Below are 17,461 nucleotides of genomic sequence, written 5' to 3' on the forward strand. Positions count from 1 at the left end.
TTGTGAAAGTTTCACATAAAATTCTGCAGGATTTACTTTTTAGATAAGCAACAACTACTTTTCCCTTTTTGACACAAAACCCAAATGTAAATAGGTTTGTTGGCTATTTTTAATGAAGTCCTTGTGGCGTCAGGAAAAGTCCTCATCACCACACAATAAAAGCATTGCAGTGGCTATCCTCCCTAAAAGCATCTCAACAATAGCTGGGCTTGAGAAAAGCATCCCAATACAAAGAATTCATTCTTCAGATTTACTTGAAACTACTTGGCCTCAAAAGAAAAAAAACAAAACCAACCAAACCTGAATTAAATTTAAATTTTACCCTATTTCCAGCATCACTCAGGGATTTGGCCGTTTTCTCCTATATCGAATTAAAAGCTTATTAGGTAAAAAGATCAGACAAATTTCAAGTGAATACCCTTAGGATGAAATCTGATTGACAATGTATTTTTGCTTTAAAATCTTCAAAGTGAGTGTCTATATTGACAATAAATGTACCAACTATCTAACTTGTCTTTTGATACCCTTACAGGAGTGCATCCCTGTTCACTCAGCGCATTACAAGGTGTTTTAAACACAAAAATGGTGATTTAACCAGACGTGATGTTTATTACAAAGCTCAGGCAGCTCATTATCTGTCCCTCACGCACAAGATTAAAGTGGTAGGTGCAGAAAAACACAGAAAGAGGCTGTCCCAGCACTTTTCATTTAGTTCTTCACCCCTTGTTTCTCCTGAAGCCTTCGGCGAACTGCGCACAGAGCCTGGATTTGGCCCGAAAACTTTCCCCTTGCCAGGGGCTTTCTGGAGTTCAACTGTAAGGAGATGCTTCCCTATGAAATACTCCTCGCAAGTTTGTAAATGCATTTTGCACCTAACAATGATAACACAGGGTAGTTTTCCTGGGCTGAAGAGCACTCCAGCTTTCCCTTTGTGTGCTACTTATAATGACGGAATCATTTGGGTTGGAAAAAATCTTTACGAACATCGAGTCCGACTGTACTGAAAGCGGGGTGACAATGGCTGGGATGAGAAGAGAGATGTACAGCACAGAGGACAGTGCAGAACAGGTTTAAACTTTGTTTAGATACTGATGCTATGGGCATATCATGGATATGACAAATGGATAAAACCAAGGAGCAGAAACAACACTGGCTACCTCTGTGTGGTCCAGGCTTGATAACAAGGTGGCAGTTCTGCAGGATGTGCTGTCACCTGCAGATCTCATGGGTGAATGCCATGCTGGTTTTACACCTATGGAAGGTGTGTTCCACCCCTCTGTGCCACCATCCAGCTCCCCACAGTCACAGCAAGAGCTGGGGATGGACACAACCTCCCCATGCACCATGTGAGTGAAATGGGCAGCAGAAACTCACTGAGTGGTCCCCCCAGGTAACACCAGGGCTTCCCACTGCACCTTGAGGGCGTCTAGCTGGAGGAGACCTCAGTGATACACCCTTCTGTGATGCTTTCAAACCACCTTTTTACATCATCAAAAAATCCAGAGCGCCAGCAAGTTCTCTCTCATTAACCAAACAACCACCAGGTACTGCACTCACACAACCCTCTCCAGCACGGCCTGTTCACCTGGCCAAATAACCCCACTTTGGACACCTACCAACCCCATGATAATTTTGTGCTTCACTACAGATATATCTCACCCCAAAACATGAACATGCTGAAACATCCAATCATGTTCTGGCACGCATGCCAAAAAAAAAAGCCCATGGCAACAAAGACGACAGCTTGCCAATGGCAGCTGCTGCACGCACACACAAAATTAAACTATATTCTTCTGAAAAGGGATATTATTATGGCATTTGTTTCCCCTCACCCTCACCCATTCCCTCCCAAAATAAAGGGGGAAATATCAACACGTCTCAAACATTAGGAGAGATGGGTTTAAAAAAGAAAAAAACAAAAGAGGCATGGGATGGAGAATTCAGGGTTTAATAGGAAATCCAGTTGGGATTGGGGCTGAATGCAAGGAGCCGCCCTGAAATATTGGCTCACCTACGGGTGTTGTACGGCATGAGCAAGTAAGACATAATTTAGGAGGCCTGAGGATGCTGAATTGCCTCAAGTTTGGTCAAGCCATCCCTTGGTAACAACACAAATCTGCAAACACACTTGTGTGCATTAAAGGGCATCTGATGACACCCATCCCTGCTTCCTTCCTCCCAGTGTGGACCTGCCGAGTGCCTCCCGAGCTGCGATGCAATGCACAAGAGAGCCGTCTCCCCACTGTGAAGATAAATGTCATATTGGACCTCTGACATCATGTATTCTCCAAGTAATTATTTTTGATATCATAAGAGTTGTACAGGGTGCACAATAAAATTAAAAAGTAGAAAGCAAGGTTAATAAGATTATCGTGTTGGTATAATAGGTAATGCATTTTGCAGTATATCCTTAAATCTGCCCTCTCCAAGCATAATTAAATAACTGTGATTTATATTTTAAAGGAACGCAGACATGCCGTGTATCCTCCTACCCACATATGTTAATTACTTTAAGCCCCTAAAAATCACACAGTTGTTTGCAGCTTTTTAATCCTCATGTGTAAATAACCCGACTCGGGTCCAAGTTATGAACAATAAAGTCTAGGAAACTTTCAGAAGAGCTTGTCATTAAACCCGTCTTGATTTTATCTCACTGATCTAACGGCACCGATGTGCGCTGAAAATTGCGGGAAAGAGGAACAACTCCCCGGGGCCATTGCACTGGCCCCGACTGTGACACTGGGACAGCACCGGGACTGGGAGGGTGGATATTAATGGGGACAAGATCAACAGCCTTCAGAAGGAGCTGATAGATGTACAAGTGCAGGACACCCCACCTGGGTCTCGCCGTGGGTCTGGCTGCGCCGTGGTGGCACCGGGATGGCAGGTGACGCGAGCCCGCACGCTCTGCTCTAGGCCGAACTCAACCGCGCCGCTCTCCATTTTGACTCGCACGTGAGAGCCTGGCACACAAAATGGAGGCCCTTGTGTGTTTCACAGGCAGCGCCTCCGAATCCAGCCCGAATCCACCCGCTCCATGCGCCACATCCTGGTCCTACATCCCGAGCCACAATGGTGCCACACAAAGGGCTGAGCTCAGGTGCCTCACATCCACCCCTAGGGTAGGGACATGGGGCAAAGGTAGCTAGAAACACTTTATATATATATATAAATACTCTGTTTTCTCTTTAAAATTAATTACACTGAGATGACGGGTTCATCCAGGCACTGCCATTGCAACTGGGGAGAAAATGCTGCAAGCCCCAAAAGAACTTGCTGGGACAAAACTGCCCCACACATCCGAGACACCATGACCCAGGTGCTGATGCCAGTCACAGTTTTTTGGTGGCTCCCGTAATGCAGGGGACAATTTACAACAACCAGAGACGTGGTTGCACCACATGAATGGGAAAACCAAAGCGATTAAAATGAATTTTAGTCCACCGACACGGCTTATCTACCACAAGCCCTCGCTGGCGTAAGGAAATGTCCGGGTCGGCTGCTGTTAGGAGACTAAAATAATTTCCCCTGAATTTACAGCCTGTAATTTAATCACCAGCTCCAGCTCTTGTCTGTGAGGAAAGGAGCAGGGGCAGAGCCAGATCCATGGCTCCCAGTGAGGATGCCCCAAATTCATTTTGCTGGGGACAGCCCCTGAGGCCTGGAGGGTCCCACATGTGTAGAAAAGTGCAGGCTTTTAGGGAGAGGTTGAGGGGTTTTGGAGCAGCAGGTTGGGGTTTGTTTGCTGGTTGTAAAAACCTCGCCAGTGCCTGAACCAGAAGCATCAGGGGGAGGAGGAGGAGGAGCTGTGAAGAAGCTCAAGGCACAGAAAGCAAGGGATGCTCTTTCCTTTACATCCGAATGGAGAGAAAATACATAACTGTAACAATAAATAGCGGGTTTTATGAACAATTAGGATTCCACTGTCTCTTTGAAGGGTTTGAAAAGCTGACATGTTGTTTTGGGTTCTCCAGATCCAGCTTTGAGGCCTCAACCAAGAGAAACATTCAGCCCCGCTGTGTACAGCAGTGACCACAACAAAGATTGTGGTTTCTCCCACACTCGCCTTAAATAGATCTAAATTAATGCTATTCATCATTGGGTGGAAAAGAAGGGAAATATAAAAGTGCAGTTGCTTGTAGAAAAGCCAGAAGCACTGGGCAACTTTCTTACCACTCACAGGCTTCTCCTGCTTCTGCACCTCGAAGCAAGGAGGCGTGGAAATAACACACCCTTATACTGTCCAAACCCATCACCTGGAAAACATCCTGGGCATATGAAATACGCCTTTATCCCGTGTTTATTTGTTGTTGCTGTTGTTGTTGTTGGAGAAAGGGAAAAGCTAAACCACATGACTGAACTCCTGCCAGGGGTTCGTGATAGAGCAGGCCGTCCCGAGTGCCGCACCAGTTAGTATCTGAATTATCACGGATACTCACCGGCTCAGTTACACCCGCACTGGGAGAGCAGTTGTCCCACCTAAATCCTGCTTCTGTCAGCTCCCACCCTGCTCGTGGCTGCAGCAAGCAGCCAGTCCCGCTCCCCAAAGAGGAGATCATCCAAAGATGGGGATATCTCTCCGTGCCACGCAGGGTGTGTAGGTTGCTGTGTCTCATGCGTGCCCACGATAGGTGGGTGCATGAAATTTGGGGTGTTGAGGAGCTGTGGCTGTCCTCTCCTCACCTCTCTCAACTGAGATAGAGACCCAGGCTCCCACCACTGGCTTTTTATGGGTACTTTTTGTAAGGCTAAAACAACGCAAAATCTGCCTTCTCCTTTTATTCCTTGAGGGCAGAAATACTGTGAGATGTCTTAGTGTCACTTTTTTCTTTAAAGCTACAGATGTCTCACTTTGGCAAAAAAATAATGGAGCAGAAAAATAACTCTATCAGCCCACAAACATTAAAATCTCAGCTGAAGGTTGATCTGTTCAGGTTCTCCTGGGCATGCACAGGAGCCCTGTGCAGGGAACACATGTGAGATACCTGCTGCAAAGCTGCCTGAAGTGTTTTTTTGGTAAGAGAAAATGCAATCTGTCTGCAGAAAAAAAACTTTAAGGATGGTTTTGGATATACACTGGAACAGCCATGAGCTGGAAGTAGGTTTTTCAAAGCATTATAGGTGGAAGGAATGTCATGGATGCTTTAAAAGTCTTCAGATAGGCGTAAAAATGATATATACATTACGCATTATCTCCACAGAACAAACACTATTTGGAATGTGCCCCTTTTTAACTACCATTATGATCTGTCTAAAGAGCATTTTGGTTAAAACTTGGGAGGAAAGGAGAAGAAAAAAATAAAAAGCCCACTGATCTTACACCTGCTCTTTAGCAGTGGGAAGTAGGTTCTCAATCTGTTAACATGACCATCTGGCCAATCTGCATATCACGGCTATCTGGATTACCGTACGATGGAATGACAATAACGTAGCCAAAACAAAAGTAAAATGCATCAAAAACTAACAGGAGTGCGAGCCCTTTTGATTTCAAATTAAATAATAAATGTGGTATCAGAGCAGAGCGAGAAAGTCAGCTAAATAATTAAAAATGAGCCTTCGCTCCGGCATAATTAAGTAAACAATATGGTGTGTGTTTCTCTATGAGCCAGCAATAGTTTCCACCGTCGAACGCTCCACTTTTGCAGGGCAGCGAGCAGGAGTTGAAGGCGCTGCGACAGCTCTTTCGGTGACGTACAGTATTGTCAGGACACCTCTGCCACCCCTGCGACACCCAGCCCAGCTGTGGCTATTAACAGGATTAATGCAGCAACAATCGATACCAATTCTACTAAAAGATTACGGCGCAAAGCCTCAGGTACCTCTCAGTCCCCCCAAAACCTCCATGGGTGTGGGGGCTTCTGCACTAATCTATCTTTGGGTTATTCCCATCGAAGCCTCTTTATGATGGTCCAAGTAGAATATTTTAAGTCTGTCGACGGGCACATAAAATGGGTCGAGCTTAAAGTTCAAGGTCATGTGCTACATACAACTGCCCAGCAATTTGCCAAAGAGCATATCTAGAAGTTCAGTAAATTTTCAGCCACAGAAGTAAGGCTGAGTTCTGGCTGCCTTTGAGTCTAAATGTGAACAGAAAAAAGAGTTCGCGTAAATAAAACCTAGACCCAGATTTTTTCTTAAATTTGGGATCTTTAAATGTCCTTCTGAAAGATTAAAAGATTTTTCTCTTTTAAAAAGCCACAAAGACCTCACGAGTTTAATTCTCGCCCGAAGCGCGTAACGAGGGCCGGCCAAAAAAATAAACCGGGCATTGCAGCATGGCCTCCTGGCCCACCATCCCGCTTCGGCCACTGGAGAAGTCTCTAAAAACTGTGACCTCTCAGAAAATTTAACTACTTCTATTGCGAATCTATTCTCCAATCTGACCACATTAGCAGGAGGAACTCCAAAGCAGTAAAAAACTCCAGAAAGTTCTCGGTTGAGTGCCTACTAATGAACAAAGGTTAACTTTATCTAAAAGGTCAAATGCCTGGTGGCTAAGGTTGTGACCTTAACAACTTAAATTGTGACCTTGCCACGTGCCTAGTATATTGTAGATTCTGATACAGATCATCTGGTAGAGGACCGGTCATAAATTAGCTTTACTGTTCGACTCCCACAAAGAAAACGGTTTGCCACAATGGTTTCCAACTTGTCATTTGATACAAGAGCAGAATAAGTGAAAACTAAAAAGCAAACCCAAGTTCAGGATACGAAAATGCCGCCTGCTTTTAGTTAAGCAGATTAGAAACTGCAAACTGAGAGCAATACTTTAGATTTCAATACATTTTTTGGTCAACCTCTAATTCACAAAGCACCGATCTTCCTTCCCTTTTTTTTTTTCTTCTAATTTCTTTTTTTTATCCTTTTAATGAAAATGACATGTAGTTTGCCTATTTGCATATTTTTGTTTTCTCTTTCTAGCCAGTTCTTAAAGAGAATAATTGATTTCAGTAGCTTTGTAAGAAGCACTATTTAAATCTGTGCACATGTGTTCCCTTACAGATGATAGTGCCTACTGAAGGAAAAGCGTGGATTCAAAGCAATAATTATCCTACATGTTTAGAAGGAAAGGGACATCTTGCTGCCGAAGTCATCTCGAATAAGGGCATCTTGGAACAGAATACTCCCCTCAAGAAAAGAAGACGAAAAGTGGGGGGGAAAAAAAAACCCACAAGAAAAAGAGAAGCGAGCACTATGGGTGAAAAGGTCACAATGGTTTTGGCACGTATCTTCAAGCACGTTTCGGAGTCTGTGCCTCCTGCCAATACTGGCAACTTCTCAAAACTTTTAAGGAGGTAAAAACATTGTTTAGTGTTTACAAATCTTCTGTACTATAGCAGATGCTTGTCAAATCCGCTATATGTAAGTTGACCATCCTACCTAATATTTGCGCTGGCGACTTCCTCCTTATAAATACGCGGTCCATACATTTGGGGAGCGAGGTCTGATGGAGTTGGAGACAAAGGACCCTTAATATTTTTTTCTTTTGTAATTTTCCTGTTGCGCACCCGGCACAAGCTGCCATTACTGCGGGTCTGCGGGAACCAATGGCTGTCAACTTGGCCAATGTTCAGGTGTAACAAAGACTGCTGGGATACATCGGAGGGGGGAAACAAATGGGAAAAAAAAGGGGGAAAGAAAAAGAGGCAGCTCTACGCAAGGCTTTCGGTACACCTCTGTGAAGCCATATAGACAGCGACCACGCTGTGCCACCTCCCAAAAATCATCTTGTATCCCTCCCCGCTGAGGTTTAGCAGGAATATGCCAGCACACGCTCCTGCACCGAGAGCACAATGCGATGCGTGCAATCAGCAAACAACGGCGCGGCGCGCTCTGCACGGGCGCGTGGCTGCTCGCACAAATCCCCAAATCTAACCCCAAAAACTGCGCCAAGGCCTCGCGCCGAGATTCCGCGGCAAACACCGAACCGAAGGACGATCGGTGCGATCGCTGCCTGTTGATGATGAAGGCAGGAATAAATAACAGTTCGCTAATCAAGGCTACTGTTTGCCACCGGCATGCTGATAAGATGGTATATCCCTAATCGCAATATTGAACTTTCATAATGTCTATTGCCCAACTGTTATAACAGGGAGAGATCCCTTGAAGCTCCCCGAAATACTTCTACCCATGGGTTTGGTCCTTTTCTCCTCATCCTACATTTCTGTGATCCTACATGCAAGCTAAGCCAAGATCGTTGGTTCCTATCAACAATTTGTGCGCTCCACAGAGGGCCTGGGAAATACAATATGGATCAGTATTTACCAGCACCACGCTATATATAAATCTAAACAATAAAAACCTGAGTGCTGTAGATGAGTAAATAGACATTTATAGCTTCTATTTGGATATCAAAGCATTTTAAATTTACAACCACACTCCAACATGCGGAGGAGGAAACTGAGGCAGACAAAAGGGATGTGAGTCCACGGTCCCCTCAGGGCTGGTGATGGAATGGGAGGTGACCTGAAATGCCCCAGCCCCAGGCTCCCTTCAGTTAGCCACTTATCCATATTGCCTCCTTCACAGCGGCCATAATAAAGCGCAGAGTAAATAAATAATTTTCCTCAATATTTGCCTACTTCCCTTTCACCATAAACGTGCAGTATGATTTACCACCTCACACCGAAGTGCAAAGTAAATGTTGCAGCTTATCTGTAGGAAATACCATGAGGATACTCTAAAGTTATTTCCGAACAGGGATCATATCTGTAAAGTCCCAGCGGCGACATTGCCTAACACAACAATCATGGCAGGGACTCGCTGCAGAAAAGCTTTGGGGAAGCCAAAACTTTCTGCAAGACCCTCTGAAAGAAGCTGGCATAGGAAATGCAGGCTCCCTGGGCTGTAATTTGCTTGGTTTTCTTAACGATAAATATTTATACAGAAGTGGTTTCTACTAATATGATTCCTCTCCCCCCTGATCCTCTGTTCTTCTAGCCTGTCCAGCCCCTCAGCTCACAAGTCAAGATATGCTGGGGGACCCACACATCCCATACGTGAAACTCAGGGCCTCGCACTTCACACACACATTTTTCTGCACTACAATCACTCAGAACTACAGTAGCATATTGTTTTATGCCAGTCAACATACTACACATCCTCTGCGCACACCGAGTCATGCCGTGTTGGAGTTTGGGATCCCAAGATTTTCATCACACGTTAAAACATCTCAGCTCCTCCTCACAAGCACAATATTGTCGAATCAGGAATTTTTTTCAAGACTCGCTTAGCTTTTAGGTGTATAAATTGTGGTATTTTGGGGGATCTAAATGTCTCCTTTTCCCCCTAGGGTTACCAAGGGACTGTCTTCTCCTTTCCCTCCAATCCTGCAGGATTTACGTTGCCCATCCTATCCCCGCGGGGTGAGGATACCTGGTACTCCTGACCCACAGGCCTCAGGCATCTCTAGCCCTCCTGGACAACTTTGTGCATAACACATGCAAACTTTATTTAAAAAAAAAAAAAATTAAAAATCTATCTGCTTTCCCCCAAAATTAGGATAAAGGAAGCCGCATACGGCTGCAAGTCCTCCTAGGACAACATTTAGCATAACACCTGTGAAGGATACCCAAAATGCTGTTAACCGCGGAAAACAAGAGCCACTTTTATGTGGCTGCACCTTAAAAAACCCCATTAAAAAAAAATAAAATAAATTAAAAGTGAGGGGGGGAATTTTGGCACCCTCCTCGCCACCCCGGGAAACCGATAACCAACATCCCCAGCTCCCTCCCCAGCTCATGCAGCCGCCGCTGGGGCACGGCACCCGGCACGGAGATAACCGAAAAGTTGGAGAAGGTGGTAGAGAAAGGCACTTACCTGCTGCGTGCACAAAGTATGCCAAATATAAATCGAGTTCCTTAACAGAAACTCCTATATGGTGGGGCTGTACGCACAGCCCAGGGTTAGAGCACTGTGGGGACTTTACAAGGCGCTCGCCATCAGTACTTTCGAGCGGAATACCTTTAAATAAAATCACCATAACAAGGTCCAACCTCCAGACCTTATCTGCCTGGCGAAGGCAGTCAATTCTTCTCATCTTGCCCTTCTGGTCTGGATTGGAAAGAACGCAACACGGAGGCTTTTTTCCTGTGACTGTGAGAACAAAATCCTCCCGAAATTCAGGCCTGATATCTTTCCGGAGCTTTGCCAGAAGTCTGGATGCCCATTTTTGCTTTACCTCGGGTTTTTCACTTAGCAGTTCGTCCTTCACGGCTCTCTCTTCCTCTTTTGACATACGTTTTTCATGTTTTTTGAAGTATTTTCTTTTTCGGGCTTGCAGGTTGAACCACGTGTACGCAAACGCTCGGACGTGAGGCAGAAGTGCTTCGATGAAGGGATGAAATTCATCCTGAAAAAAGTTACAGAGAAGGGTTGATGTCACCGAAACCATCAACAAAGAGCCTTCAAAAATGGGGCTTTTGAGGGATGGTGAGAATTAGGAGGGCGCTGATAAATTTTAAGGGCTGTGGGACCCCTCGCTGATGGACCCCGAACCCGCCACCGCCGCATTCCCGCTTCCCTTTCGCACCGACCCGAAACCTCCGCTCCCGCTCCCCAAAAACAGGGTCCAACTTCAACCAAGCGCCCAGATGGAGATGGTGCAACGCTGGCACCCTTTCCCCAGTCCCCAAACCTTAAAAAAAAAAAAAAAAAAAAAATTAAAAAAAAGAAAAAAGGGCAGAATGAGTTAAAAGCCAAAAACTCCTTTGCAAGTCCACTTTCGGAGCGCGTATCTCCCTTTGCTCTCTCCCTGACCCCGCTGCTTGCGGTGTAGCCAGCGTTTGCCCGCCAATTTGGCAAATCCTAAACATTTGGATGCCAATCAATGTTTGTATGGGGAAGTCTAAAGTATAGTAAAACTTTCCCTAAGATATATTTGGAAATAGCAGCCGGCAGAATAGTAAAATGCCACTATAGCTGTATATACAATTAGAATGAAGGGTGGTTTTCACTCTGGTTCCTAAACAGTGAAAGGGAGAGAGAAGTACCGCGGTCGATTTATCCCGCAAGCACAATCATAACTAACATTAAAATCCTAGAAAAAGCAAGCCTTGCAATTTATCTTTTTGTTTAATATTTTTGTTTATATGTAGTCAAAAATTAAAAAACCCAAAACTCGCTATCTGGGCATATTAGGGAAAGTCAAACTGTGAGCCTTTCCATAAAACTAAAAAAAAAAAAAAACCAAAAAAAAAATCAAAAACCCAGGAAAAATTGAAACACGCAGTAACAGTAAATTGCAGCACGACTTGTACAAATACGCAAAGAATTATTAATTGCATCAGATTTTTAGGTATTTAAAAAGAAATGCCCTACTCGGAAAGTTAGTTTGGCCATCCGGAGACACTGCTTGCTTTGTGTAACGAGGAGTTAAAGATCACCCCTCTCCCTTGGCACAAAAATAATCGCAATTAAAATTATGCTGACACTAAAAAAAGGCGAGAAAGACCCCTTGATTTTTTTTTTTTAATAATTATATATATATAGGTATATATTTTTTTCTCACTGAGTATTACATAAATCAGCCAAAGAGATCAAAACATATTATAATATACTGGGGCCATGCTTCTTGTTTTTTCTCCTGAATAAATGAATGACCCAACTCCAGGCTGCGCGTAAAAACGTATCCAGCCTGTGGGGCCTGATCCAGTGCTGTGTGCTGGGGACGTCCCTGCTTCCAGTTCCTCCTGTTCCTCCTTTTCCCAGGATTGGGCCCTCCAGGAGGGAAAAATAAAGTAATTTGGGCAACATTTTCCCCAGCATGGGAAAAGCCTCCCGCTGCCTACCCTTGTGCGAAGAAACACTGGGGATTTTTTCAGATTAACAAACTTTTTTTTTTTTTAATTATCCCATGGAGTACATTTTCTACCCAAATCATTGTGGGTCGTGCAAATACGGGTATTAAAACAGACATCTTACTTCCTTTCAACACTTTATTTTAATTTGCATTGTTCTTTTCAGAAATTATGAAAAATTGAGAAATCAATAATAGAAATATCTATCAGCAAAATCCTGTCGTAATTCAAGACCTTCTGCTGACTTCCCAAAAGCTTTCACTGCACTTATTCTGAGTGGCCCCAGAATTGTAGATACTTAAATCTATAGGTAGCACCATTGCATTTATTTTTATTTTAAACACAGATTGTTAAAAACTTTCCTTACAGCACAACATATTTCATTAGAGCAGAGCGGCAGCAATCTAAGTACTATGAGTGATTATTAAAATAAAAGCAGGTAAAATAAAATAAATCACTCCTGTGATTGGCACATTCCTCTTATTTTCCCCCCCTCCTCTATGGGAAAAGATGATAGTTTCAAATTTCAATAAAGTTAAAAAAAAAAAAAAAAAAAAAAAAAAGATTGCTGCGAGTTTGTAGTCGGCAGATTCAAAAAGTGAGAGGAGGCACAATCCCAGCACATGGAGCTGCTCTCCCACCAGAAACAGCTCTCACGGGGGAAGAGGCAGGGGGGGGGAAAAGAAGAAAAAATATAAAAACTACAGGTTTCTACAAGCTATTAAAAATAATAAACCCTCCCTCCTTATCCCTCCTGTCCTTCCCGTTCCCCACTCAGGGAGAGTCAAGGAAAAAAGGCCTTTTGTCAAGTGGAAGTTTATCTGCGAAGGTACACAGAGCAGAGAGGCTCAACAGCCCCACAGCGAGCCAGGGCAGCACTTCCAGCCTTCCCACTTTCCAAACACGTCTTGGTACATCCTGAAATATTTTAACTTTTCTGCTTTAAGCAGCGCTTTGTCCTGCCTGATCTCATGTGCCTGGGACTTTTTTGGCTCGGCGCTGGATAACATCCAAGAGAGAGTTGCTTTAACCTGCACTAAAGCTGATTTCTACAATGTGAACCTGAAAGGGGAGGTAAAAACAACACCAAAAAAAAAAAAAAAAAACAACAACCCATACTTAAAAAAAACAACACTAAACCACTTTAAAGGGAGAGGAGGGGGGGAAAAAAACCAAGATGCTTTTTGGTGCAAAGTCAGGGTCTGTGGCTGAAGTAAAGGAGAAGCACCGCTGCTCGGGTGCGAGGTGTGCAGGTCCCTGTTACACCCTAATGTGTCTTTTCAAAATGGTGTATGAGGAGAAAAGGTTAACGACTCATAAACAGACCAACTTTCAAAGTGTCTTGGTAAACACGCTGCTCCGGAAAATCGCACCGCTTCAATCTCGGCGCTGAGGTATTAGCAAAGTCCAAGTGGAAATAAAAGCAGCCAGGACTGATCAAACAGAATTGGGCTGGACGCAGGGACGGAGGGGGGGGAGCAGTTTCTGCACAATGCAATTTTTTATTTCAGTGGCGCTACAGTCATTCCCCCCCTCCCCAGCAAAAAACCCAAAAAGTTTTGGAAATGTGTCAGTGCAAGTGTGCTAACAGATGTGCAACTTGTCTGCAGCCTCGCTGCAAAATAGCAGGATTTTAAGGAACTGGTAGAAAAGGCGATGATCTTTCCCTTTCCACGAGTTTAGCTTGAAGGGAAACTTTGAAAGTATTTTATAAAGCCGTTTGCTTTCCCCCCTCAGTGTTGGATGGGTTACCTAAAAATAAAAGACACCAGAAAGCTGGCAAAGCGATAATAAAAAGTTGGGGTTTTCTTTATTGCACTCCTCTCCAAAGTTTAAGGATACAGCTCTTCCGAGAGCTGCCTGTTTCTAAGCAGCACGGAAAATTTGGGCCGCACAGTTCTGTACTGTTTATCCCAAAATTCTCCTTTGCTCTTCAAAAAGGTGTTAAAAAAAAATCCAAAACAAAAACCCTAAGACAAAAGAACCCCAACCCAAAGGCGCCTGCGATAATGTAATCCTGCAAAGGAGGCTTTGAAACAATGTATTTCTGCAGATCTTTTTGAAATTAAGCCAGCTACAGAGACCCTTACTAATATTTTTACAATCCATTTGCTTGTAAATCTGAGGAGACGTGCATATGTTCCCCAACTATTTCCTAGCTCCTCAGCAGATATGTAAATGGAACGATGTTTGGATTTTTCCTGACAGATGACACAAAATGCTTGTGCCATTTTGGTTCCAGGGCTCGGATAAATACGCTCAGAACCAGGATTTCTATTTGTTTTCCTTTTCTAACCCACTTTCAAGGGCTTCCCTTTAAAGCTGAACCAAAACTTGACCAAGAAAAAAAAAAAAAAAAAAAAAAAAAAGAAAAAAAAAAAAGAGAAAAAGAAAATCCTTCCCGAAAACTTGTATCAATAAAAGCTCCTGAAATGATAAAATAGGAAATTACTTGCAATAGCTCAGGACTCGCCCCCTTTTTTCTATGGAAAAATGACAGAATCACCTAATTGATCCTTCGGAGGGAAGAGTTTGTCAGGAGGCCTCTAATCCTCCTATTACTTTTCCAAACGTGCAGCAAGAATGCGAGATTTTCCTAACGGAGTCAAAGCACATGCCTGGCTTTCTGCTTTTCTTTTGATAAATTAAAAAAAAAAAAAAAAAAAGGGCAAAAAAAAAAAAAGCAAGGAGTGGTGGTGGGGGGGGGACACGACACGACTGGGCCAGGGAGCAACCAGCCCGTGGATTTATTTTCTCTCCTTAATGTGCGACTGGGCCTAGAGAGCCCCAGGAGCCCCACGTGGAGATGCCAAGAGCGTCGGCGCTGCGGGCCCTGCACGGAGCGTCCGGGGGTCCCTCCTGCAGCCGCCGCGCTGACAAAAACCAGGTATTTCTCAAGAGTTGAATTAAAGGCACAAACTTTGCCCAGGCACAGCCCGGAGTTGCTGCATCCCATCTCCCGCTGCTCACGTTTTTTCTTCCTGCCTTTTGAGCAAGTGTAGGGTTTGGGAGTTTTCGTGCCCCCGCCGGCCTGGTGTTTTCTCGCCAGCACCTCAAAATTTGGGGGAGGCTGAGGAAGGACAGGGGACCGCAATGGGAGAAGGGGACAAAACTTTTGCAGCTCTTCGGGCTGCCTGGGAAGCTGCCGCCCCTCTCCCTGCAATTCCTTTGCCTTTTTCTCTACGGAAAGAGCCCGGAGAGGCTTTCTCACCGGGAGAAAAAAAAAAAAAAAAAAAAAATTCCAATTAAATTAATAAGAATAATGTAGTCAAAATCTCCTGCAGGAGGAAATAATCTGGGGTTTTGAGTCCGCCACAAAGCATTTCCTCGTTAAACCATTATATCCTGCTAATTGAAGGGGTGTAATTCAGCGTCCTGCAGCAGAAAAAGGGGGGCCGGGGGGCTCCGCGGCCGCGCAACCGGGGGGGGGGGGGGGGCACCGCGGAGCGACACCCCCTCCCCACCCTGCGCTCCCCGCGCAGCCCCGTCCCGCAAAAGTTGCGCCGAGTGCCGCGGGGGCCCCGATCCGCGGGCGGGAGGGCGGCGGGGGGGGGGGAGAACGCGCGACACACGCGGGACAAGTTTTGCGGGTGTCCGCGTTGGGGGGACACACGCGCGGACCCCCGGCCGGAGCGGCCTCCGCGGGGTGCGGAGAGCGCTGTGCGCGGGGGCGGCTCTGCACCGCGCCGCACCGCGGGAGCGAGCCCAGGTGCGGGGGACTGTCCCTTCTCTCTCTCTCCGCGCCCGGGGCGCTGGGGGTGCGCGGAGCCCCGAGCGCGGTGCGGGGGGTGCGGGCCCCGCCGTGCCCGGGGCGCGGAGCGGCGCAGAGGCTCCGGCGCTGCCCCGGGGCCGCGGTGCGGGGCGGTGCGGGGCGGGCGGCGGCAGCGGCGGCATCGATCGCGGATGACCAAGCACGGCGGGGCCGGTGCGGGTCGTCCCGCGGCACCGCGCCCGCGCGTCCCCCCCACCCCCCCGTTAATTAAAGCATTAATAAGTAGGCGCCATTAGCCATGTGCCGACACAAATGGCCGTGCGGGAAGGGGGTGGAAGGGGGGGGGGGGATGCGAGGGAAAAGGCAGCAAAGTTAAGTTTCGGCGAGCGGCGGAGGTGCCCCTTCCCCGGCGCGCACGGCCGCGCACCCCGCAGCGCCGGCCCCACCGCGCCCCGGCGGCCGCTTACCTGGGTGAGACAGAGCGGAGAATACATGACTGCTGCGGGGGGCTGCGGTTTGGAGGTGTGCGTGTGCGGGGAGAGAGGGAGAGAGAGAGGGGGAGAGAGACAGAGGGAGAGGGAGAGAGAGGAGGGGAAAAAAGAGAGAGAGAGAGGAGAGGAGGGGGAGCCCCGAGCCTGCTTCTTGCTTTCACATTTCCAACTCTGCCAAACTGCAGCCAGCGCGGAGCCGCTCCATGAGCTGAACTTTAACCCCGCCTCGACTTTCCCGCACTACGCGCTCGGCATGCCTGCCCCGCGCGCCGTTAAAGGCATAGCGCTCTGCTTGCGCGCCCCTCCGCCGCCGCCCCCGCTCCGCGCCCCTCCGCTCCGCTCCGCTCCGCGCCCCTCCGCTCTGCGCCGCGCACCGCCCGCCCCGCGCCGCCCGCGGGGGCGGGGAGGGGCGGGGAGGGGGCTGCGGCGCCGCCGCCTCCCTCCGCCCCTCGCCGCCCCGCAGCGCGGCCAGCCGCGGAGCCCAGAGGCGAGCGGGGATCGCCTCAAAGTTTTTTTTCCTCTTTTTTTTTTTTTTTTTTTTTTTTTTTTTTTTTTTTTCTTACAAGCCGGAGAGGATGAGGGGGGGGATGTTGTGTATTTTTTATTTTTTTTTCCTCTCTCTCTGTGTCATAATTGTTTATTTATTTATTTATATATTGTGCTCTTCCCGGGGGTTGCGGCTCCGCTCGGCCCTTGACCGTGGAGGGGTATTGGGGAGGGGGTTGTTGGTGGGGGGGAAGCGGCGTTGCCTTTTACAACTTTCCCCCATCGCCTTTGGCACTTGTCATTTTAAATCAAGCGCTTTTAGTATCGAGGGTGCTTATTCCACTTAAAAAAAAAAAATAAATAATAGTTTTCTCCTTCTAAAAAAAAAAAAATAGCAACACATAAATTCCTCGGCACATCTCACTCCCCCCCCTCCCTTTCTTTCTTACTTATGAAATCTAAAAAGTGAAGCGCTTAAAATTAAAAATACCCCCCGCGCCTCCTGCCACTTCTGGAGCGCATTGTCTTGGCAGCGGCCAACGTTTGGGTTTGGGGTTTGGATGCTCTCCAGCCCGCTCCTGGGGACTCGGAGGGTGTCCCGGGTGCTGTGTCCCCCCTCCCTTTCCGCCTGGGAATAGCGTTTTGCGCTGATGCTGGAGGCAGTTTGGGTGACCCCCGCGTCCCTGCCTTTTTGGAGGGGAGGGGCGGGGAGGAGGGGGGGAAACCACGACACAAGCAGGGAAAATTTCCTATCTATAGGGGAAAAGGAGGAAAAATCCCCTCCCGCAGCTTGTTTTGGGGGTGGAGGGGGGGGAGGGGGTTGTGTCCCCCACTGGTCTGTGCCGCACCGTTCCCAGCCTTTTGCGGTTTCCAGCGTTATCTTTTAAGTAACTTTTGGCGCCCTTCGGGAGACTTTTGGCCGCGGGACGGCTGGTTGCGCCCTCTAGGCTGGGGCCACGGTCAAGTGCAGCCCC

The 17,461-nt window shown here is 46.9% G+C and overlaps 1 protein-coding gene across 9 annotated transcripts in view; it reads right to left on the bottom strand.

The window, feature by feature from the left end:
- The window catches only part of NFIA (nuclear factor I A), a 249,093-nt gene extending 232,008 nt beyond the window's left edge, over positions 1–17,085 (bottom strand). For 3 of the 9 annotated variants that reach the window (XM_083867289.1, XM_083867290.1, XM_083867284.1), the window contains exons 1-2: positions 15,978–17,080; positions 9,820–10,351 (exon numbers count right to left, since the gene is read on the bottom strand). In XM_083867289.1, the coding sequence (XP_083723415.1) occupies positions 9,820–10,351; positions 15,978–16,004 (559 nt within the window). In that variant the 5' untranslated portion in view covers positions 16,005–17,080. Of the gene's footprint in view, positions 1–9,819; positions 10,352–15,977 lie in introns of all 9 variants that reach the window. The other 6 variants (XM_083867288.1, XM_083867285.1, XM_083867291.1 and 3 more) reach the window with 4 other exon arrangements.
- Between the last annotated feature and the right edge of the window lie 376 nt (positions 17,086–17,461).

Source organism: Zosterops lateralis (genome assembly GCF_965231275.1).
Source record: "Zosterops lateralis genome assembly, chromosome: 9".
In the NCBI taxonomy this organism is placed as follows: domain Eukaryota; kingdom Metazoa; phylum Chordata; class Aves; order Passeriformes; family Zosteropidae; genus Zosterops; species Zosterops lateralis.